Source organism: Podarcis bocagei, assembly GCF_964188305.1.
Source record: "Podarcis bocagei genome assembly, chromosome: 1".
Classification (NCBI taxonomy): domain Eukaryota; kingdom Metazoa; phylum Chordata; class Lepidosauria; order Squamata; family Lacertidae; genus Podarcis; species Podarcis bocagei.
In genome coordinates this window covers 71,609,948-71,635,636 of record NC_138125.1, presented here as the reverse complement: position 1 = coordinate 71,635,636, position 25,689 = coordinate 71,609,948, and the positions used below count along the sequence as shown (strand labels likewise).

At 43.5% G+C, this 25,689-nt stretch overlaps 1 protein-coding gene across 6 annotated transcripts in view; it reads right to left on the bottom strand.

The window, feature by feature from the left end:
* DENND5A (DENN domain containing 5A) overlaps positions 1-25,446 on the bottom strand; it is a 63,625-nt gene extending 38,179 nt beyond the window's left edge. The window contains exons 1-4 of one of the 6 annotated variants that reach the window (XM_081201941.1): positions 25,069-25,446; positions 8,603-8,674; positions 7,944-8,053; positions 4,347-5,007 (exon numbers count right to left, since the gene is read on the bottom strand). In XM_081201941.1, the coding sequence (XP_081058067.1) occupies positions 4,347-5,007; positions 7,944-8,053; positions 8,603-8,674; positions 25,069-25,189 (964 nt within the window). In that variant the 5' untranslated portion in view covers positions 25,190-25,446. The remainder of the gene's footprint in view (positions 1-4,346; positions 5,008-7,943; positions 8,054-8,602; positions 8,675-25,068) is intronic. The other 5 variants (XM_081201944.1, XM_081201943.1, XM_081201945.1 and 2 more) reach the window with 5 other exon arrangements.
* Positions 25,447-25,689: the final 243 nt, after the last annotated feature.

Here is a 25,689-nt window from a genome sequence, read left to right as displayed (position 1 = left end):
GAAACAAACACAAGGCATTGCACAATACATATTCTAAAAATATCAGTTGCTTAGTCTCTGTGGAAATGAAAGAGAAAGTAAAACATAGCTTTCTACCAGATATCATGCAGAGAAGTTTTTATTATTATTTTAAAAATAACTTGCACCCAGTAGAAAGGAAAAGGATAAATGAGCCAACCTCCCATTCTCCCCAATACATGGGATGGAGGAGAGGGGAAATAGCGCTATATTGAGCCTGCTAAAATCCGACACATATGGCCATTGCATCTTCAGCAGACTCTCTTGCAGCTTGAACTTTTATACTGAACTTTTTCTTCAATATGATATTAAACCGTTGATACACATAGGCAATTTGTTTCCACAGAAAGGTTTTATCACTTCAGGTTAACCAGTTGTAGTATTTACAAAGTCTACATAAATTATCACAGTAAAAAAAATTATTCAAGAACGGTCGTTGATTCAGTTCAGATAATCACCAATTGTTAATGTGGCTTAGCTGAGCCAGAAAGGCTATATTTAATTCTCAAGCCTTAAGATATTTTGGGCACTTAACAGCAGAAGGAATCTGAACAAGAGCAGACCATATTTAAACTTTATTTTGAATAGGAACTTTAAAACAATGTGAAGAAAGACAATGAGGGATGGATAGAAGAGGAACTATTGAACCTGCAAAAAAAAGACTTCCAGCTTTTTTATCCAAACTAGTTCGACTTACTATGATTTGATAGCTTACTATATTGAGTGATAGTTGAATAAGTCATACTCAGAGTAGACTCATTAGGTCAATGGATTTAAGTAACAAGTCATTTATTTCACTTGAAGTATGACTTATGTTGTCTATTATCCATTATTATGATCAGCATGTTTATTAAAAAGGCTGTTTATAAACTTAGTTTGAATGTTTCAGGGAGAAAGAAAAAACAGTCATTTTCTTACCACAAATTTTTGTTCTCAGTCCTCATATTCCTAATCCTCGGGATGGTGCCTCCCTCTGGAGCACTTAGGCCGGGGCATTCTAAATTGCTTCTCCAGGTGAAAGGACTACCCAACTCCCAGACTAGATTGGAAGAGCAAGCAATACAGGAGGAACAAGCAATTCAGGAGATGATGTGGATGGAACACCCTCCAGAGGATTCTGATCAGAAATTCTCAGTAAAAATATATATTTTCCCCCAGAGCCTCCAAAAGAGCATTACTAATTCTTGTGACATACCTGAACCAGGGTGCAGGGAAAACAGCTGAGGACCAAACACTACTATTCCAGCACCTTCTGCAGAATCTTATTGAAGCTCTGAGAAGGAACTCAGCCTGACTAAATGCTTTGTTACACAGACTATGGGTGGAATTCAATGTCCCACTATTGCCAGTTGGCATGATCCTCCCTCTCCTTCCCCCAGGCACTGTTCTGGGGGGTTTCCCCAAGCCCCTGAAAGTCAACTTTGGGGGGTAGCAAGGGAGGGGGAAAGCCCCGTTTCATGTGGGAAAGTCCTTCTGCAGAACTTCCACTGAGTTGCTGACAGTGCTGGTTACGTGACTCCTGCCCTTAGTCTGAAAGCTGGGTGGCCTCTCCCCCCTAGGGAAGCAATTTTCAAAATTAATAATAACAACTTTATTATTTATATGCCACCCATCTGACTGGGTTGCCCCAGCCACTCCGGGTGGCTCCCAGCAAAATATTAAAAATATTTTTTACTAAAACGTCAATCATTGAAAACTTCCCTGAACAGGGCTACCTCCAAATGTCTTCTAAAAGTCAAACAGTTGTTTATCTCCTTGACATTTGAGAGGAGAGTGTTCCACAGGGAGGGTGCCACTACCGAGAAGGTTCTCTGCCTGGTTCCCTGTAGCTTCATGGCTCACAGTGAGGGAACCACCAGAAGGTTCTCGGTGCTGGACCTCAGTGCCCAGGTTGGATGATAGGTGTGGAGACACTCTTTCAGGTATATAGGGCCAAGGCCATTTAGGGCTTTAAAGGTCAATACCAGAACGGTCCTGCTTAAGTGATCTAGAGAGAAGCGCCATCCCAAAGATTACAAATGGTCCTCAGGGGTCTCTAGGGCATTTATATACTTTGGAAATGTTTACAGGCATATCCAGAGCAGGTGTTCCATAAACAAAAGGCTGGCAACTGGACTGAGGGTCTTCCTACTCACACAAGTCGGAGGTGATTTTCACCAATTCCCCCATCCCCCTGCTAAGTACCATGTTATCTCCCACACTAAAGGATTATCCGACATACTTGAACAATTTTTTATTGTAGATATTTATATACCAGAATGCAAGGGGGAAAGAGTTAAAATAACCGTATTATTCTGTGAGCAAGAGGCTGCATGGAGCAGAATATCTGATCACCTGGGGCTCCAGGTGGACAGCCATTGTCGCACAGTGTGGCCATGGTGGGTTCAGGAAAGCTGCCATCTTCCAGTGCAGCCGGGGAAGGGGATTGCTGGCACTGCCCACCTCTGGCCATGTCAGGATCCCAGGTAAGGACAGGCAGTGCCCACTCAGCCAATCAGAGGCTGGGGCTTGTGGGCTGCAAGCAGCCCACTCCTAGCCTATTTAAGGGAGTGGCCAGGTGTTGGCTGCCCTTTTGGAGGATTGTTGTGGGATTTTTCCACCCACTCACCCAGTCATAAAGGGCCCGCCCAGCTGGGGGGGCAGGGTGTGGACAGACACATTGCCTTGCTATGAACCTTGCTATGGTTTATTCAGTCACCATATTTGGAGTCAGGGAGAAATTTTCTCCTGCAAGCAAATTGGCAGGCTTGTAGGTTTTCACTTACCTCATAGCAACCGTCACAACTTTGGCAGATAAGGCATTGGGCTGCATCCTTAGTCTCAGAGGTACCCTGTTAGAGGGGTCCAGGAGGGGTGATTCTGTCCATGAGTCCATTGTGGGGCCAATGGGTCAAGGAAACTCTCCCAGATTGTTTACAGGCATCTAATCAATGTTGGGGGTGACTCCCCAGCACAGGTTTGATCCCACCAGGTTCCTATCAGGTAGCAGGCAAGCTGCCTGATGCAGAATACATACCCAATGCCTCAGCCAAATCTACTCTTTCCTGTAATCAATAAAGTTGTGGCATAATTCAATCCAATACCAGTTTCCTGTGTCAGTTTTGTTGCCCTCCCTTCACCTGCCATGGCCATTATGCGCCTGTGGTGGCAACTTTATTCATGGGGTCTCTGGAACCAGCCCAATGACACTTTATTATTTTATAATAAAGCTGCAATCTTATACCCACATACCTGGCAGCAAGTTTCACTGAATTCAGTGGAACTTGCTTCAGTTAAAACAGCCACAGGATTGCACAGTAAGCATTTATTTAATTACTTTTTCAGTTACCTGGTACTGATGCAGAAAATTGTTTTATCTAGCTGGAAAATATCTGCAAGCATAGTATAACTTTCAATAGTATAAAGGTTTTTACAGGTCTGAAGAGAGACAAGAGCATTTTAAGCTTTAGGGTAGCTTTTATCACCAATTATACAGATATATTCAAACACACATATCACCAATTATACAGATAAGGGTTTTTTTAAATTTAAGACAGTCAAAATTTAGAACAAAGCATTCTGCTAGAAATTAATATGAGCCTTATGCTGAGATATCATTAGCATCCTCACTTATCTCATTAGCAGCCTCACCAATGACATCCAACTTTAATCCTGACTATGCTTAATCTAACCGACCTCACCTCCTTAAACTCATTTGCACTGACTACCTACTCCAGTCTTGAAGGCAAGAATTAAAAGAAATCAAGAAAGATCACACTCAAGGTATTTGTTTCATTGAGGAGACTTGTGAAAATTTTACTGTGTTTGATGTTTTAATTTGTTGGAAGCAGCCCAGGGTGGCTGGGGCAACCCAATCAGATGGATGACCATCTTTTTCAATGAAATGCAGACCCATTTTACAAGATCACCAGATTTTTTTATTTCATAATTTTAATGATCACCAAGGTATACTCAGACTACATCACTAAGCCAGGAGCAGAGAATTGGATTCAGTTGGCAAACCCAATCCTTACTGAATCCTTATTGAAAAACTGGACAGAGACAACATCCATGTGGAGCTCCACTCATGGAAGATGCCTCCCCTTGATTTTTAGGGATACCCCATATTGTCTAAGCTCCTATGCTATAGCATGCTTCCATTCAGCAGTGCTTTCCAACCCTCAGTGAAGCATTTTGAAGGGCAGGGAGACCTGCCCTGGGGAGCAGGAGTAGGAAAGTCAGCTTCTGCCAGCCCTGCTATGCATACTTTACTGTGGACCCAATGCATCAGGAACAGGTGTATTTTTACCACATTGACCATCATTTATAATATAAAAAGCTATACTCACGCTGTGAATAAAGCAATATCTGAAATTCCAAAAGAGCACAGGTGAAGAGCTGAACCATATTCTCTACTCCAAGTAACTCAAAAACTTCTTTAACTGGAAAGTCAAATAATGGCAATTCACTGGTGCTTGGCCTCTGGCAGATAATTGGTCCATAAACTCCTGAAAATTTTAGTGATCTCCCTGCAGGTGGTAGGGGAACTTCATAGAGTATATTGTAGATAAAGCTTTCCAAAGGTAATGGTGGTGGTTGAGGTGAAGTTACAGCTTGGTGAAGTTGCTCAAGCACTCTCCTACACGCCTTCATGAAAGACATTGGGGTTATCAGACAAATGCACTTAGAGACATAAAGAGTGTCTCTGCTAATATCATAGGAGTTAAATCGTTGTAGCTTTGTTACAGAGGTGCCATTACAGTCTTCTATGGTGCTACAGATATCTTTGTCATTGGTAGGTGGAGTTTGAAGAATATCATATTCCGCATTGTGCATGTGATATAATGTCTGCATTGCGCTACAGATTTGTTTGCTGGTAACTTCCTCATAAAATGTGAGAGAAAACCCAAATGTCCGAGAGCCATCTTCACGAGTAATGATAAAAGAATGGAACTGAGGTTCTCTGGCATCAGCTTGTGTCTTGAAAGACAGACCCTTAGGCATACATAGCTGTGGGAGAAATGAAGAAATAGAAATGTTTCTTTTTATTCATCCAGGTATTTTATTAGATGAAAATACACAATAAAAAACTTGTGTTTTTATGCTGCTTTTATTTTGTATTGCATTTTAGTTTTCTGTGAGCTGCTCAGAGGCCAGCTACTATTGGGTTGCTATACTGACAGTGGTGCTTATGACAACTGGTAGCTAAGCTATCTCCCCTGCACCTGTCTTATTGAAAATATATTTACTTGGGTAGATGTCATGAGTTACTCAGTGCCTTCAGGTACAAACCTGGGAGAGCAGACTCTAGAGGAAGATGAAGAGGCAGATGAGGAGGAGTAGGGAGGAGTCCCAGCTGCTGCTTCCCTCCCTGTGAGGGCACACTGTTGGAGGCTAGGAAAACTTCAGAACTGCAGCCTGGGGTGGCTGAACAGAATTCCAAGAAGGAGGGTTTAGTATTGTCTTTCAAGGCCAAACAATGGATCCCCCAATGGGAACAGACACTCCCATCCCAACAGTTTATGCGCCTGCAGTCTAGACATTCTCAAAAGACTAATTTTCACAAGTAATGCATGTGCTCTCCTTTGGCTATAAAGCTTGGGTTGGGGGCACATGGGTTGGGACAACTTTGCTGCTCTTGTATGGTTTTGAACACCGTGCCCTGAATCTTGGACTTTGGAATTATGGCTTTGCTTCCAGCACAGTTAACTCCTCCACCCTGTTTGTAGAAGCTCTGTTTGAGTTACCGTATTTTTCGCCCCATAAGACGCACTTTTTCCCCTCCAAAAATGAAGGGAAAATCTGGGTGCGTCTTATGGGGCGAATGCAGGCTTTCGCTGAAGCTTGAAGAGCGAGAGGGGTCGGTGTGCACCGACCCCTCTCGCTCTCCAGGCTTCAGGAAGATATCCGCAGTCTAGGCAGCCCTGTGGGAGGTCCCACAGGGTTGCCTAGGCTGCGGATAGCAGCCTGCTTCTCGGAGCGTCGGGCGCCCTGAAGGCAGAGCGCCCGACGCTTCGGGAACAATTCCACCGCCCAGGCAGCCCTGTGGGAGGTCCCACAGGGTTGCCTAGGCTGCGGATAGCAGCCTGCTTCTCGGAGCGTCGGGCGCCCTGAAGGCAGAGCGCCCGACGCTTCGGGAACAATTCCGCCGCCCAGGCAGCCCTGTGGGAGGTCCCACAGGGTTGCCTAGGCTGCGGATAGCAGCCTGCTTCTCGGAGCGTCGGGCGCCCTGAAGGCAGAGCGCCCGACGCTTCGGGAACAATTCCGCCGCCCAGGCAGCCCTGTGGGAGGACCCGCAGGGATGTCTAGGCTGCGGATAGCAGCCTGCTTCTCGGAGCGTCGGGCGCCCTGAAGGCAGAGTGCCTGACGCTTCGGGAACAATTCCGCCGCCCAGGCAGCCCTGTGGGAGGTCCCGCAGGGTTGCCTAGGCTGCGGATAGCAGCCTGCTTCTCGGAGCGTCGGGCGCCCTGAAGGCAGAGTGCCCGACGCTTCGGGAACAATTCCGCCGCCCAGGCAGCCCTGTGGGAGGACCCGCAGGGATGTCTAGGCTGCGGATAGCAGCCTGCTTCTCGGAGCGTCGGGCGCCCTGAAGGCAGTGTGCCCGACGCTTCGGGAACAATTCCGCCGCCCAGGCAGCCCTGTGGGAGGTCCCACAGGGTTGCCTAGGCTGCGGATAGCAGCCTGCTTCTCGGAGCGTCGGGCGCCCTGAAGGCAGGGTGCGCAAGGCTTGGGGCGGCAGCGGACTGCTTGCGCGCACCTAGAAGCTTGGGGCGTGCTGAGGTCAGCGCGCCCCAAGCTTCTGCATGCCGGCAAGCAGTCCGCTGCCGCCCCAAGCCTCCCGCACCCGGCAGGAGGTCCCGCCGGGTGCGGGAGGCTTGGGGCGGCAGCGGACTGCTTGCGCGCACCTAGAAGCTTGGGGCGTGCTGAGGTCAGCGCGCCCCAAGCTTCTGCATGCCGGCAAGCAGTCCGCTGCCGCCCCAAGCCTCCCGCACCCGGCAGGAGGTCCCGCCGGGTGCGCAAGGCTTGGGGCGGCAGCGGACTGCTTGCCGGCATGCAGAAGCTTGGGGCGCGCTGACCTCAGCACGCCCCAAGCTTCTGGATTAGCGCAGGGGTCCGCTAGCCCTGGGAGAGGCGCCGGCTCTCCCACGCTAGCGGAGACCTTGCCGGCACGCAGAAGCTTGGGGCGCGCTGAGCTCCGCACGCCCCAAGCTCCTGGTGTAGCGCAGCGCACCTGGGGGGGAAATAAAAATTTTTTCCTTCATTTCCCCCCCTAAAATCTAGGTGCGTCTTATGGGCCGGTGCGTCTTATGGGGCGAAAAATACGGTAGCTTTTATCTGTTGCTGCACCTATATTGTACTCTGCTTTAATTAACATTCTTTTTTCACTCTCAGATTGCCTCTGTTATCATGTCTGGAGCCGGAGCTAGGACAGTAGGAGAGAGGGTCAAAAGAACATATAGAAGTGGACATCATGGGTAAGAGGACAGGAAAAAATATGCCTTCATGATATAGGCTTAGGAAACAATATACCTATGTGATATATGTCCCTTCTTAATCTCTCTGTGAATTCATGTGCATGTGTAAGTGTGTCTCCCAATCAGCCACGTTGTAGGTCAGTCATCCCAAGCCTAGTGTTGTCCAGATGTTGCTGGACTCCAACTCACATCATCCCTATTCACTGGCCATGCTAGCTGGAGCTCATGGGAGCTGGAACTGAATAACACCTAATAGGCTCCATACTGAGAATGGCTATTCTAGGCTATGCTGAAGTTGGAATAAAAGTTGCTCTTAGTTAAGTCTTCATACTTTGGCCTGATTTCTGAATGAGAACAAACTTTCTATAAGCTAATCTACATAAATGTATGCATCCTGGTCCAACATACAAATATGAATATTATAGCACCAGACCATTAGTGCAAGTGCAACAATGAAAATTAAGAACCAACCATTCCCACTGCATCCTGATCAAAAGGATTCCATTCAACATTTTCTGGATAACGAGCAAGAACTTTGGACTTGAATGTGCGTCTTAATGGAGTTTGTTCAAAGTTTTCACCTGAAAAATGAATACGAGAATCAAAATAGTTTCACTTCAAGGTTTTTTTTGTGTAGATGCCAGAAAGCACACTGAGTAATAAAAGGAACAGGTTCGAATAGTTCCTTAAAGAGAAACAGGAAATGGAAAGTAGTGGTTAGCAAGAAAGTAAGCAAAATGAGGTTATAATATTGGTTGTATCTTACATACAATTAACTATGTGTGCCTTTTCTTAAATAGGTTCAGTCCAAATTATTTCATTTGCTTCATTTATTTCAAAAGTTAATCATGAGCATGTTTATTTGTTCACCAAAACCAAACCCCATTTTAAAAGTAATCCAGGAAATGCACACATAGGTAACAGATGCTAAAGTTAAGCAAAATTTAGTGCATACAAGATCAATGTTAATAGCGTTGTTATGTATTTATACCTAGAATCCATCATCTGTTAGAGAAATCGGCTGAGAAGGGAAAGCTAGAAGGCACAAAATGGTCAAGGGACAGAAATACTAGAAGAGAAATATCTGTATGAAAAAGTTTTGATCAGTTTTCCCTGTGTTTTTGTTTTACCTTCTGCTGAACTTGAAATGAAACGGCTACCACCATCTTGGGCTTTAGAGGCCTGTATATACTGGCATAATGCTATATAACAAATAAAAAGAACACTGTATTATGATTAAGTAAGTGTTAACTCTTATTATAACTATAAATCTCCTTCAAAAATAATTTCACTCAACAGGTCTATCTCCATATTTTCCAAATGCATTCAGGATATCAAACAAGCGTTACATTAAAAATCCCTTTTCAAACTGGATAGCAACAGACCTCTGAGCAGCAAATGAGAAACATCAAGGTCAGTCACCAAAATAAACATTCATATTTAGTAAAAGGAACAGGTTCAAATAGTTCCTTTAAGAGAAACAGGAATTGAAATTGGTTAGTTGATATGGATATACTGTTTTTGGAGGAACTGTGATGGTTTTGTGCTCAAAGTATAATTTCAAACAAGAAAAGGCACATGCCAGCTTCTTGTGGGGTCATCTTCTTGGTAGAGCTTTCCCCATTCTACAGATAAGGCACTCTTCTCAAATCAGGATCCTGGCTAATTCACATGGATGTGCACTCAAGCGGATAAATTTTAGCATTAGAAATTGCAGTGGAGCTATTATCATGGCTGCCCTGGCTTAGCTAGGCTAGGCTCGAAGTGACCGTAAGAATGTAAAGTATAATGAACAATAGAAGTAAGAGAAACAGAGTCAAGAGTGCTTAACCATTAAGTTCTCACCATGGTAACTAGCCATGACTGGGGCTACCTAGATCTAGGAAGCTTATGTAGAGCTTCCAAGCAATAAAGCAACATTAACAACAAAAAAAGATATTTAAAGCAACAGGAATGTTGATAAGGTTTATTCCTAGGCCAAATGGCTAAAGTGTCTGCCCACAAACTTGAAGGACTGAGTGACTACCAGTGATTTCACAACACAGTCCTACGCATTGGTACTCAGAAAAAGCACCATTGAGTTCAACGGGACTTCCCACCCCACCCCCGCATGAGAATGTATAGGATTGCTGCCTTAGGCAAATGTAGTTTAATATTGAGTAAACTGTGCTTCTTTCTACTGGAGACATATGAATACCCTGCCAAAAAAAGAACCTCAAAGAACATATTGCTGTTAATTATTTTGGTATAACTATACTTTGAATTCAGGTGACAAATAGACAACTTTCATTAAATTTATTAAATAATTATAGAATTCAAGATGAGGCTCCTTTTAAATGTTGCCACTCCATGCAAAAATAATGTAAGTCAAAAGATGAATAACTTGCATGTATACTACTAATGCTCTGAACACCAAGAATTTTACTGTGCTAAAGGTCAAACAAAATGGTCAAAATTGCTATGCTACATCAAACCACAAGCCTATTAAAGCTACATTCTCTACTTCCAGGCCCCTCCAGGCCTCTGAACTCTACCAAGGTGACATCGTCTCTTGCCAATGCAATCCCCCTCACTGGCTCTGCTTTACACTCCAAGTACTTTTACCTGGCTAGAATACTTCCTTGAACTGAAAGCCTCTTGCTTCCTTGGATGAAAGACAGAGAGTGGTCAGAGAGTGGTGTGAGAGTGTAGAAACTAGCCTACTGTATAAAGGTACAATTTACATTTGTTGCCTCATCCACATTTGCATCTGACCTTGCCTACCACTGGCATGGCCCTCAAGAGGTTGTCCAGAAGAGAACACAGCCCTTGGTCTGGAAAGGATTCCTCACCCATGCTCAAAACTTCTATATTGTTTTGAGCAATCATTGGTTGCTTCCAGCATCTGATAATCAGAAAGGTATACTGCTGTGCAATGAAGATTTCAAATTCAAAATAGCAGCCTCAAATGCCATTTGAGAATCTTAATCAAGTAGTTTACTACAAAGTATTTAATAAACCTAAGGACTATGAGCAATGATCTAATGGCTTTTAATGGCAGTACTTCTCTCACTATACTTCATACAGATATAAATGCTTTCTAAATAAAGAAGGGGTTTTTTTACTCCAAAAATAAACCTTCATCAAATGAATAGGAAAATGAGCATGTAGATGGTGACAGCTGCTATAACAATAAACCAAAATTACATGAATTAACATAATTCAAATAAACACAAAGCTTTCATCACCACCTGCAAAATGAGATGGGGAAAGCCATTTCAATACTTCATTTATTCTCAAATACACAGTAATTAAATGGCAAAAGAAGCTGATTTCACTGTGTTCTACTCATCAATGGAAAATGATTCCAGATTATACTTTAGTGTTTACTCTTTAGGACATACTCATTCTACAAAAAATGTTGTCAACATTGGACTTGAGATTCATGACAATACAGAACATGCACAGTGAGGTCTATTTTATAAAATGTTTGGAAAAGTAAAAGGTTTAGATATGAAATGTGTAACCCCCTATACACCACAAAGATTCCTGAAAGAAGGATGAAATACAAATGTGTTACATTCCATCTTGCAGCCTCAACTAGGCACACCAGGTAGCTCACATATAGGAATAATGCTGGGCTTACCTGTTGGATATTATCTCTGTGTGAGAGAGAATAATTTGTTCCAGAAACAGAGAAGAACAGAGAAAAAGTTTCAAGAAACAGCAGAAGGCTGAGATTGTTTTGTCTATGCAAGGATGTTTTCTGTGGAAACTGTTCTTTAGCCATGCACAGTGTTACAAGAAGTACTGACAACAAGAGTTCTGTGTATCTTGTTGTGAGTCTTGCTTGCGTGTTGCGGTGGAGAGTAGCAGAGAGAGTGTCTTGGACTCTTGTTGGACTCTAAGCATGCCTTGACCACAGCAGTGGTGAATGTCTTTATGTATCATTATGGTTTTATGCCTATCAAGTAAACTTCACTGAATCTGTACCTTCAACCCCAAAGACACTTCCAAGGAAGGAGCTGCGTTGAGATGTAACGCTGCTGAGTATGGATACTGGCACACGCACAGCAAAAGTGTTGCCGTACCCAATCCTTCTAAATGATCCATCAGAAGTTGATGGATCGCTCCAATGTTACCAATGCCAACTATCGGGGGTGAGAGGAATAACAGTATAATGCAGTAGATAGGTAGCCGTGTTGGTCTGCCATAGTCAAAATAAAAAAATTCCTTCCAGTAGCACCTTAAAGACCAACTAAGTTAGTTCTTGGTATGAGCTTTCGTGTGCATGCACACTTCTTCAGATACCTCAATATAATGCAGTATAATGCAGAGCAGTTCCTAGAAGAGCCTACCCTATTGCACTGAGCTAACTTGGTTTTGAATGATTCTTTTTTAAGGAGGGGAGAAGTGACAGGAATCTTATTTGCTTGTTTGTTGCCTGCCAGCCATGAGTGCTAGTAGTGGGCACTTGCTTCACCCAATAAAGGGGCTCTACAGGTTGCATCCAGCACTGCAGCTCCACTGTCACAATTGACTTCCATGTGTGTAATGGAACTTCCTCTCAAATCTCCTTCAGCCCCCTTTGCAGCCTCAAAATTATCTCCAGAGCACTGTAAGATGCTGTGAGAAAGAGGTGTATGTGTGGCTATGTACAGTGGTGCCCCGCAAGACGAAAAACTTGCTAGACGAAAGGGTTTTCCGTTTTTGCATTGCTTCGCTAGACGAATTTCCCTATGGGCTTGCTTCGCAAGACGAAAACGTCTTGCGCTTTTTTTAAAAAGCCGCTTGAAGAGGCGCAGTTGCGACGGACCGTGCTTCGCAAGACGAAAAACATCGCAAGACGAAAAGACTCACGGAACGAATTCTTTTCGTCTTGCGCGGCACCAATGTATATGTGAAATGGCAGAGAAAGAACGTGTGTGTGTGTGTGTGTGTGTGTGTGTGGTGGCAACTTTGTATATTTTTCCTGGTAACCCTGTTTTTACTAGACAACAACAGTATCATTGTGTAGGGGGGAATCAATATTGTGTGATATCCACAATCAAGAACAGCAGCACGTAGCTGACACCCCATGGTAAGCATCTGGTGGCAGCAGGTGCTGCGAGGACTATTAAGGGAAGTTTGGACTCAGCAGACCAGCCAAATTATTTACAGTGGTACCTCGGGTTACATACGCTACAGGTTACAGACTCCGCTAACCCAGAAATAGTACCTCGGGTTAAGAACTATGCTTCAGGATGAGAACAGAAATCGTGCTCTGGCGGCACGGCAGCAGCGGGAGGCCCCAATAGCTAAAGTGGTGCTTCAGGTTAAGAATGGACCTCCGGAACAAATTAAGTTCTTAACCCGAGGTACCACTGTACTTTGTAAGGAACCCATGGAAATCACACTCACCTATCTTTTTTGTAGGTCTGCAAACCTTAGGGCTCCCTAAGGCTGTCAATACCTCCCTCTTACATATAGATACTGCTGTCTTAACTACATTTAGACACACACCCAGAGAATTGAGTTTTATTAGTACATTGTTTAATATCCAATGTTAAACTTACACCATAATAGCAATCTACTTCAAATAAATAAAATAAAAAGGGCAGATAATTAAAGTGACAGAAGCATTCAGAGAGCCAAAACATCTGTTTGGCCATGGTAAACTTACTCTTACACCTAACTTGTGTAAGATTTGGATTTGCATAAAAAGTCTCAAGCCCAGCTAGTTAGAACAATGCCTGAAGGACGATTTGAGAGGAAATGTATCAGTTCCCCTTTTGCTCACTAATGCACTTACAGCACATTTTTACGAAAATGCAGTTATAAACACATGAAGATGCAATAAAAGTTGCTAGCTCACACAACAATGACCTTAAATAAGCATGATCTTTATCTATTCACTGACTCCCAATAAATTCAATCTACGTTAAAAAGAAATATATCATCCAACCTTCTGTCATCTAATTGTTTCTGTATTAAGCTATCCGTAAAGCAGACAATTATTGATCCAAGTTAGTCTTTCAGTATACAGCTGATTAAGTCTTGTTTTCAAAATCAAACTGGAAGCAACATTGAACTAAAAAGCTAAGCACACACTATAAATACTAGAAACCTGATCAGCAATATTTATGCAATTTCTGCCTATCAAAAACATTCTTCTCTCCCACACACAAAAAGTTTCAAGAGTGACCAATTACTTCTTAACCCCATTACTGAATGAGATTATACCAATTAACAAGACAAGCTAATTTGTTAGTGACCTTGTCATTAGCAGCAAGTTTTAGGCAGGCAGCCAAGAGAGAAATAACAGGAAGCCCTGCTCTACTTCTTTATGCTTGTACCTTGCTCTGCTACTAATGACAGCTTCTTTGGTTCCTGTAGAATGTGGTTATCCTGAACAAGGTATCAAACTAGATGTTCTGGACATCTGATACCATCTTGAGGACTCTTCACTGCTGGGCAGAGCGGGGGGGTAACTGCACGCAGAAGACAAGAGTGTAGGGTGGGAAGGTGGAGAAAACTGGGAGGTTGTCTGACGCTAGAGGGGAGGGTGAAGTACACCTAAAAATAACTTACTACTGCCACCCATCTATGATGACATTCATGAGTCTTACAAGTTGGAGGAAAACACCCAAGAGAGTTTTTCAAAATTTAACACAGCATTAGTCTGCATTTAACTTTATTAGCCTCAAATAACCCTATTCAGATATTCAGTCAAATGCATGAGAGCCCCAGCTCCTAAAGGGTGTGTGGACCATGCTGCTCCTAATGTCCCTATGTATGCCTTGAGTGCCTCTGCACCCAGCCTTCATGCATTTGCAGTAGGGGGATTCTAAGTGCTCAATCACATGCAGAATTCAGTAGTGAATGGAGTGGCACCACAGGTAGGGGTACATTGCTGACCTGGTTTCCCAATGCTGCACATTTCTGTTGGTTACAGGGAAGGGGAGGGATAAGGCAGCAGGGAGCTTGGTACAGGCACAGGTGCAGTGGCAGTTTCCCTCTTGGTAACTGGCAACAATGTGCAGTGCTGGGAAGCTAGGTCAGCAGTGAAGCCCCACTTAGGCCACCAGTCCCGCACACTAAATGTGCAAAAGTGCAGAAGGAAATGAGCAGGGACAGCAACCCACACTCCCTACATAGTATGTAACCTCAAACATTCAACTGAATATCTGGATAAGACTATTCATGGCAATTGGCCAAGGACTAACCTAACTCACAATGTTGTTATATGGATAAAATAGAGAAAGGGAGAACCGTGTATGCCACATTGAGTTCCTTGGAGGAAAGGTGGGATATACCAGTAATTATTACAACAACAACAACAAGAATAAGAGCTGGAGTCTGGAGGGCCACAGGTTCCACATACCTATCATACCTATGCATCAAATTGTGACTAATTTATTCCACGAGTTTGACTTACCTACTTTTCACTAACTGCAATCAAGCATCTACCCACTTCTGAATGTGTAAAAAACCCCACCAAACTCCTATATCTTCCATTGTGGGGTTTTGTTTGTATTGACCACCATAGCCTCATCATCTTTTCTGCACTTCCCTCCTGTAACTTTTTCTATTGCATCCTCAGTATTCTCAGTCCTTCCCCTTCCCATGACTTGTGCATGCAGTCTAGAGGGTTTGTATACTGTTAAAATGTTTAATAGTGGTAGTACCCCATTTTAGCTTTCATCTCTTATTAGCTGGTAAGATGCTGAATTCTAGCAACATTCAATTTCCTAATGCAGCACAGGGCAGTTAAATATACACCATAATATGGACTCTGTTGGGAAGTTTCTCCCATTTTATGATTTATGCCTGAGGATAAAGCAATAACTTTTGGCAATTTGATTAGGTTCATGAATAATAATAATAATAAAGAACTAAATTACTTCAAGGATCAGCAAATGCAGGGAGACTAATACAATTCATGTTTTTAGGCCAATATCCTATCTAATTTATTTAAAATATTTCAATGTAAAGCCCAAAATAATGCAAGCCATATATCTTGGAAAGGAAGCAACTGACCCTAAATGACAACTTTGCAAATAACTGTGGCCTATTTGTGGAACATGGGACGCAGGTGGAACTGTGGCCTAAATCACAGAGCCTAGGGCTTGCCGATCAGAAGGTTGGAGGTTCGAATCCCCGCGACGGGGTGAGCTCCCATTGTTCAGTCCCTGCTCCTGCTAACCTAGCAGTTTGAAAGCAGGTCAAAGTGCAATTAGATAAATAGGTACCACTCTGGCGGGAAGGTAAATGGCGTTTCCGTGCGCTGCTCTGGTTCGCCAGAAGCGGCTTAGTCATGCTGGCCACATGACCCGGAAGCTGTCTGTAGACAAACGCCAGCCCCCTCAGCCAGTAAAGCGAGATGAGCACTGCAACCCCAGAGTCGTCCGAAACTGGACTTTAATAGTCAAGGGTCCCTTTACCTTTACCTATTTGTGGAACAAAGCACAACAGTTTTAAAAAGAAGAGGAAATAACACTATCTACCTGTAGTAGTGGCTCGTGGGGGAAAACAGTGTTGCTGACCTGTTTTTTCCTATGTCACTGACAGTTAGCAAGAAGGGGAGACACAAGGCAGTGAGGAATGCAGCATGGGCACAGTGGTAGAACAATCTGATGCTCCTGCCACTGCACCCACATTGAGTTCCCCACTTCCTTGTTTCTCCCTCTCTTGGTAACTGACATCAACATATGGCATTGAGAAGATAGGACAGCAACATGACCCCACCCACACTGCCCTGCCAGTCGCTACTGTCTGTCTGACAGCCTCAAATCTGAGCAGAATAATCAATTTGCCATGTACAGTTAGATTAATATTCCTGACAATGTTGCATTATATGAATTATTTTTTCCATAAAAACTCTTGCAGGCAAGATTGTTTGTTTGTTTGTTTGTTTGTTTGTTTGTTTGTTTGTTATTAAATTTGTATACCACCCTTGAGCTGAAGATCACAGGGGGGTTCACAATATTTAAATACAAAATGTGTTACTATTTAGCTAGTAACACAAGATGTAACCAAGTAAAGTTTAATATTATGCATACAGCTGAAGTTTTAAAAGTTAATTGTTCATTTGTGGAATTGGATAACATAATATTTAAACACCTTGAGACATTTCTGAAGTTAACTATGATCTAAATATTTGCCTCAATATTGAGCGGAGTCAATTATTGCTGTCAATTTTGAGTTTTGCAGACACACATTGTAAAGCTAACAGACAGACTTTTAAAGGCTACTTAGAGAAACAAAGGAGTGACTTGTTTACTCAGGTTTTATAAATTATGCTCTCCTACTCAGGGTTGTAAATATACAGCCAAATACAAAAACATGGTATCACAACATCAGCCATAAAGCAGCCTATCATATCAGCCTGCAGACTCCAAAGAAGCTTCACAGCTGCTCTTACTTACATCAGCTACTCCATTCTTCACTGCAATATCAGCTACCACAGCATGTCTGCTCAGCTCCCAAAGAAACAAAAGAGCTCTTTGGTATTCTGCAACATGGCAAGCAGCATAAGCTTCTTCGGGGGGAGAAAGAAAACTGGGTGATATAGGGCAGCAACATGTACAGAGGATTTCACAAGTGCCATTGCAAACCTTAACCTCAAATTCTTGCCCTATCGCTGCAGAATTTATGAAATAAAAGGCATTTCACATAACATAATGGCTTCTCCATCAATTTTAATACCAGTCAATGAATAAGTTTAGTCACTAAGAACTCTATTTGCACTTTACATAATTTGGGAAAGAACTAGGATCCGTTTAATTTAGTGCAGATGTACTGCAGCTAACTGGCCTTTGGAAATAACTGCTCCCATTAGTGGTCTACTCACATACACCACATAAAACAGGAGTTAGCTCACTGAAGTCTGCAGCTATGCTTCTTCCGCCCCAAAATTCACACTGGCAATCCTGGAAGGTTTTGTGTGGAGAAGTTGGTGAGGTGTGGCCACACAGTCAAGCTTGGATATAGATATAGAACATTCATGTTTAAGCATTTTTGTTCATCATTACATGCAAGTATCTACTGAAAACCCAACAGATGCTCTTGAAAACAAGTAGTCATTCTGAAGGCCATCAGGGGTAGTGAAAAAGAAGGGAGCTCAGGCTTTTCTCTACCCAACGCTCTAACTTTTTAATGTTTTTAATGTTTAATGTTTTTCTGTGCTTATAGTTTTTAATTTGTTGGAAGCCGCCCAGAGTAGCTGTGGCAACCCAGTCAGATGAGCAGCATATAACTTTCTTTCTTTCTTTCTTTCTTTTTATTCTCACAATCCAATTTTATTTTATTATTTCTAGCTTGCCTTGCCAAAAAATGTTCAGGCTTATAGAACAAGAAAACTTTAAAATATAATATAAATAATAGCAAATAAAAGGAGGTAGGGGAAAAAACAGTTCAATAAAAATACTAAAATGCCATGGAAATCAACAATACAATGCTATACATGTTTGCTTAGAAGTAAATCACACGGAGTCCATTAAGACTATATCCAAAATAAGTGTAAGAAGCTGACATACTATTGTTGATAAAGAAGTTGGGAATGGGAAGCCACTGGAGTAGAAGACATCAAGCTGTGTCAGAGGCAATAAGCCTCCAAATATCAGTTGCTGAGATTGACAAGTGATAGAATGTTGCTGCACTGAGGTCCTGTTATGGTTTCTCATGAGTATTTGGCTGACCATGGTGAGAACTGGATGCTAGAATGGAACATTGCCATGATCCAGCAGGCTGTTCTTAAGTTTATATGAAACTGAAGGCATTGAGAGAGGGAGTTACCCAGGCAGGAGACTGGAGTTTCAATTGCAGACACAGCTCAAGCACAGAACAAGAAAAATAACAAAAAGGACTTGCTTAATGAGTAGAGTCCATTCCCAGACACGGAGTAAAGGCCCACTAGGACACCATATCATTGGCAAGCGGAGGTGGGGAAAGGCACACATAGTTTCTGTGGCTGTGTCATTTCACTCAGGAAGAGTGGAGAGAAAACAAATGATTGACCCAGCAAAGGCATCTATGGTGCCTCTGACGTGCTGGTTCACTCGGTGGACAGCATAGGGAGGAAAGAGGCCACCTGATAACTTTTCACTTGGAAAAGATATCCATGGTGTCTCTGCTTCACTCCGGGTCAGTGTTAGAAACTGAGATATGAAAGCTAGGAGCTAAATGGCACCTTAAACCTAGGTTATGGGCACAACAACACATTTTTTTAATAACAAGCATTTTTTTAAATTTTCTAGGCGCATTTTTTTAATAACAAGAATACAAAGCTGAAAATGAATGAACTGCAGCTAAAATATTATGTTCATTTTTCACATGGTCTAGTCCTTCCCCTGCCCACCCCACTAATATTCTTAAGAGGGTCTCTTCTCCAGTCTTCAGAGAGTAGCTGTAAGTAGGGAGACAGAAAAAGGTCCTCCTTTCCTTCCACTCTGCAGTTTTGATCTGAAATCTTAGGCACAGTACTGTGCCCAGAGCTCAAAAACTGTGTGCACTAATGAAATTCCCTGTTGCAAAATGCGCCTAGAACAATGGGAGTTTCGAACACTGCTCAGGGTGGAATGACAAGAGGCCAATCTGTGCCAACAGGAGCAGGTGACTGAGCAGTGACTGCCTCCTCCACCCTTCTTTCTGCCTCACACCCACTGGTATTGACCTACTCTGCCAGCCTTTGTCCATACCTAAACCTGACTTCTCTTCTCCTACAGCCCAAGGCAGCAAGAAAGAGGCCACCAAATAGCTGCAAGTGAGTTAGCACAGTGGGAGGCAGGACACAAGCCCCTTCTCTCCCATCACCATCCATTTAGCTCCTCACAAGTGGGTATAGGGAGGGGAATATTTTGGCTTTGAATGCTCTCTCCCATAAAAGTTCTCTGTGTTCTCCCTTATTACAAATTCTCCTCCCATGAATGACAGTTCACTCTTGCAGAAGGTCTCAACTGAACACTTACAGAGGTTGTCTGAAATTGGGCCAGAGCTCACAAGTTATGCACCATTGCTTTACTGTAACTAATATCGCTTTAAAGTTTATAATAATAAAATCACATATATGAAAACTGTTATTATATACAACTACCATTTGTAAGTTATATTCTTGAATAAACCCTAGAAGGCAGCACAACATTTATTTCCTAGAATAAATTTGTCTATAGCCTTGCTAAGTGTTCCAGCAACAACTGTCAGTTTCCCAGTGAACTATGGGTAGTGTTTAAAAAAGTTTCACTCAGAGAAGATCCATTAAAATTAATGGATTTAACTTAGTCATATTCACTAAATTAATGGATCTACTCTGAGTAAAAGTAGTTGAATACCATCCAGAGAGATTGTGCTCAAGGCAATCTTAACTCTGAGGAAAACTGCAGCGTGCAGCAAATTACTGTTAGTGTTTTTAAGAATAGCTTTTATTTAGGAATCCTATTTTCCTTCCCTCCGCCTCTCCACACTGTAATACCAGTGCTTTATTTGAACAATTGCCACTTATTAGACAAATTGTTTTAGCAGAACAGAGATGCCTTTATAGCTAAAAATGCATTCAGCAGAGGAAAATCTACACAATATCCCTTTTTACTCCAGTAAATATATCTTTCAGGAAACACCAAAATTTTAAAAGTCTGCTAAATTCAAATTGTAGTTCTCAGAGGAATTGCACTAGGAGCTGTGTCAATTTTAAATCTAAGGACCAAGGTATGAAAACTGTTGAAACTGCTTTAATACACAACACACATCACAATTATAGTTTGCAAAAAGCAAAAAGCAAGATGGAAACAACCTCGCCTAATTTATGTGGACTTGAAGTTCATCCTAAAATTACTCTTAGAAATTTTTCTAAGAGTAAGTATATAGTGGCTTCACCAGACCACATCACTTTTGTCATCCGACTTACCATAATTCTTTGTCATCTAAAAAATAACAATGCTTTATTCCACCCTGACTCGTTTTACACAGCAGGGGTCTCTATTCATTCCTTTCCTCCAAGAGGCTTCCACTCCCCTTGCATGCATTTAAAGGCAGAAATTATCCCTGACTTTGTACTTCTCATTTTGTCTTTTGGGTCTTAACTTTGTAATGTAAATATAATAAATTTTTCACTTGTCAACTATTAATGTCATTTTGCCTTACAAATGTGTCTCAAAGTCAATGCCCAGCTGTACATGCCACAGGAACAAGTGCAGAAAGTCTGCTTGTTCCCAAGGTAAGGAGCAGCTGATGTGCTCCAGCCAATGTTGTACACAGGTTCATAAGCCCTTTTAAAGGGTAGCAGCAGGGCCCCAAGCATCATGCCTGCTTCAGGTTCCATAACCCTCTGGGTAGACCTGCTTCTAAAGGAATTGCATGGGGGACACCTCATATGTGAACGGACTCATGGTTTGGTGAGTCGAGTGATGACCTGAGTTCATTCAAATCCAAGCTCAGTCATGGGCTTCCTGGATAGTTTTGGGTAAGTCACTATTTCTCAATCTGTTCCAAAGTAAATAATAATAGAATTAATAAGTAGCAGGGTAAAAATAATATGAGCTTCCACTCAGAGTTGTTAAGCTGTTAAATGAGATATTGTGAAACTTCTAGCATCTTACATGTACCATTTAGATAAATAAAGAAGAGGTACATAATATAATACAACTTTTTACTTTGGGATTCCTAACAAAATAGCATGGGCAAAGCAATCTAATCTGTGGGGAACTCTGTGGTGGAGTCACCAACTTCTTCAGAGCCCTACTGTCTCATAGTGCATAAGACAAATTGTCGAGTTGCAGCTCGGCATCCAGGGAAAAATCAGTCTCACACCATGAGGGGTTCCGAAATATGGCTGCTTCTAGGGCTAATATGGCAGCTCCTAGGGCTAATGCAGCACAGCTTTTCACGCGCTGTTCATGCTCCAAGGATGCTTCTAGCTATGAGATCACCCTGCAACAATAAGAACTTTGCTCATGCTCTCATATACAAGCAATCATTTTCCCACAACAAATAGTTTATCTTTTTGCAAGCCACACCTGCCCATTGCAGCCTATGGAAGGAAATAAACTATGCAAGTTCCATAATTTTAGGAGTTTTGGGGAAACAGATCAGGATAACAAGGAAAAATTGGATATGGGGATACATGGACTCTCCTGACATATAAGTCTGCATGCTAGACTGGAATGTTATATATCACTTAACACAAGATCACACCAGACTTTATTCCAGATAACCCAGAGATTAGTATTTCCATAGCTTTGCTCACACTAAGGAGCACACTATATGGAAAGCTTAGTACAAAATACTTCACCATTTTATATGAAATCTATGCCTCAAAGTTTATGAGGCAATATGGAAAAACAACAAGGAAGTAAACATAAACAGAACTCCCAATCATGCAAATATTCTTCAATTTCAACCATTTATTTTACAGACAAAATTATGCAATTAGTTTAATCCTCCAATAAATTACACATACCTTATTAAAGTAGATGCTAAGATCTGTACAGCAGTTTATATGTACCAATCTACTACCAGTGCCAAAACAGAAAAAGTTAACACTGATCTGGTAAAATATATTTAAAAAAATTAAGAAATTGTCCAGTAGCACCTTAGAGACCAACTAAGTTTGTTCTTGGTATAAGCTTTCATGTACATGCACACTTCTTCAGATACAGTGGTGCCCCTCAAGACGAAATTAATTCGTTCCGCAATTTTTGTCGTCTAGCGAATTTTTCGTCTTGCGAAGCACGAAATCCCATAGGAATGCATTGAAAATCAATTAATGCGTTCCTATGGTCAAAAAAAGTCGAAACAAAGCCAAATTTGGTACAACAACAGTTTATTAACTGCTCTTTAAAGTCACACATACTGTAAAGAGCAGTTCAAAAATTGAAGGGAAAATAAATTAACTTTATAAACAAAACATGTCTTTGTTTTTAGACAAAGGAAACAAAGCCGCGAGACGTTTTCGTCTTGCGAAGCAAGCCCATAGGGAAATTTCGTCTTGCGAGGCAAATCGAAAACGGAAAAACCTTTCGTCTAGCGAGTTTTTTGTCTTGCGAGGCATTCGTCTTGCGAGGTACCACTGTACACTGAAACTGAAGTCACCAGACCCTTATATATAGTGCTAAGGGTCTGGTGACTTCTGTTTCAGTGTATCTGAAGAAGTGTGCATATACAAGCTGATACCAAGAACAAACTTAGTTGGTCTTTAAGGTGTTACTGGACAATTTTTTAATTTTTTTATATATTTCGACTGCGTCAGACCAACACGGCTACCTACCTGAATCTAGAACTGATCTGGTAAGAGTAAGCAACAACACATAAAATGTAAACTATTTATGTTTACAAGGTTAAGAAATGCAGACATGGGTACAGGCAAAAACCAACACAAGATACAACCAACAAATAATCATTCTATGTATTGAACGAATAATCTTGGGGTTCCTTAAAAATTAATGGCTGCAATTCTATGCATACTACCTTTTGCTCCACAAAAGCATGCATAGAGTGGGTTACACTGTTACTGTGTCATAAACATTCATGGACTAGAGCCACATAATTATTTATATGTATGTAAAGGTAAGGGAAAGGGACGCGGGTGGCGCTGTGGGTAAAACCTCAGCGCCTAGGGCTTGCCGATCGCATGGTCAGCGGTTCGAATCCCCGTGGCGGGGTGAGCTCCCGTCTTCGGTCCCAGCTCCTGCCCACCTAGCAGTTCGAAAGCACCCCTAAGTGCAAGTAGATAAATAGGTACTGCTTTATAGCGGGAAGGTAAACGGCATTTCCGTGTGCTGCGCTGGTGCCGGCTCGCCAGAGCAGCTTCGTCACGCTGGCCACGTGACCCGGAAGTGTCTCCGGACAGCGCTGGCCCCCGGCCTCTTAAGTGAGATGGGCGCACAACCCTAGAGTCGGACATGACTGGCCCGTACAGGCAGGGGTACCTTTACCTTTACCTAAAGGTAAGGGACCCCTGGACAGTTAAGTCCAGTCAAAGGCAACTATGGGGTGCGGCACTCATCTTGCTTCAGGCCAAGGGAACCTGGTCATGTGGCCAGAATGACTAAACCGCTTCTGGCGCAACAAGACACCATGATGGAAGCCAAAGCACACTTAAATGCTGTTTACCAGCCCGCCGCAATGGTACCTATTTATCTACTTGCACTGGCAGGCTTTTGAACTGCTACGTTGGCAGAAGCTGGAACAGAGCAACAGGAGCTCACGCCGTCACACAGATTCGAATTGCCAACCTTCCGATCAGCAAACCCAAGAGGCTCAGTGATTTAGACCACAGAGCCACCCACATCCCTTATATGCATGAAGTATTAGCAGTTATGGGACTCTCAAGAGTCCCATGAACTGCAAGAAGATGAAACCTATCCATTCTTAAGGAAATCAGCCCTGAGTGCTCACTGGAAGGACAGATACTGAAGCTGAGGCTCCAATACTTTGGCCACCTCATGAGGAGAGAAGTCTCCCTGGAAAAGACCCTGATGTTGGGAAAGATGGAGGGCACAAGGAGAAGGGGATGACAGAGGACGAGATGGTTGGACAGTGTTCTCAAAGCTACCAGCATGAGTTTAACCAAACTGCGGGAGGCAGTGGAAGACAGGAGCGCCTGGCGTGCTCTGGTCCATGGGGTCACAAAGAGTTGAACACAACTAAATGACTAAACAACAATTACCAGTTATATAGGTTTTGAAGGGGGAAATTATTAAGTTGTGCCAAAAGACTATGAAAGGCAAGAGTTCTAGACTCGCAACCATTCCTTATACTTCTGCAAATATGGTTCCTAAATTGCTGCTACCAGTGGTTTCATCTTGTGGCCGAGTGTCTTCTTTTTCCTCTTCTTCCATCTCCATGAGCAGCCCTTTGCATCCTACCACATATTTTAAATGATTATTTATTTTGTAGGATTACAAAAATAAATACAGTACCAGTTTCCACTGTCAGGAATAATTGGGCAGAAGGATGTTAATCTGAAGTCAGGGCAGCATTTCAGGAAGAGGTTAAAGGAACAACAGTGTAAACACACACAAAAATAAAGTGCACTAGATTTCACCTCCCCGCAGTGAAATTAATGCCACTGCTGTGGCAACCGCTGCCACATGACCCTTAAAACTGCTTTTGCATCCCACAGCGACAGCAAGATGTAACATCTCCTTATTATGAAGGCCAAGTGCTCTGGGAGCAGAGAGAAGAGGAGGAGGGAGGAGGAGGAGGAGGGGAGAGAATGAGGGTCCTGTTGCTGCCAAAACAAAGCAGTGGCTGCTTCCACCCGCCGCCGCCGCTGCCAAGTAGCCCAGGCACAGCAGCTCCTCCTGAGCTGGCAAGGAGGGGAGACGACATCCATGAAGCCCCTCTCGCCTCAGCAGACGCGAAAGAAGCCGCTTCTCCAAGGGGACCGACGGCAACCCCTCAGCCCCGAACTGGGTCGCCCCTCACCCGCGCCAGGCAGGGGCTGAAGTAAAGCCGCTGTCAAAAGCGCCCCCCCCCTCCCGGCCTAAATAAAATGATGATGATGATGATGATGCCCCGGCTGGGCTGATTTCCTCTCCCCTCCGCCGCCTCCCACCCTGGAGGGCAGAGCACGTCGACGCCGGGCGGCAGAGCAGCCCTCCGGCTCTCGGAGGGAGGCTGGCGGGGCTGCCGTCTGACTCACCCGAGAGCTCGTCCGGCTCCAGACCAGTCTCGGTGTCCAGCCCGCAGATCACGAAGTAGTCGGCGAAGCGGCCAGGAGCGGACGAAGAGGAGCCGCTGCTGCTGCCGCCGTCGCCGCTCATGCTGGACGGGGCCCCCAGCGAGGCGGGACGGCTCAAGCCGCCCAGCAGCAGCGAGAGGGAGCGTTTCGGGGCGCTACCGCCGAGGCTCCTGGCCGCCCAGCTGCGGCAGACGCGGCTACTTCAGGGGCCCCCGCTGCTGCCTCCATGACGGAGCGGCCAGGGCCGCATGGCATTGTGGGTAGCAAGGCCTGACACTCGGGCGAGGGAACACACATAACAGGGCGCTCTCCCCCCTCAGCTCCTCTCTTCCCAGATGTTTCCAGGGGGGGAGGCGGGAGAGAAGGATGAATAGAAGCGAGGACCGCAATGCTGCGCAGGCGCAGGGAGCAGAAAGGATGACGTGATGCTCCTTGCAGTGTGGTTTTTTGAGAAGACTCTGGGAGGAGCGGCGCGAGGGGATAAAGCCCATTTCCTCGCCCGCTGTTGGTTCTTTCCTCAGCACCGGATAGAGTTAGAGCCCAGTCTTTTCTCTCAACGGACATTTCCGCCTCTCTGCTTCT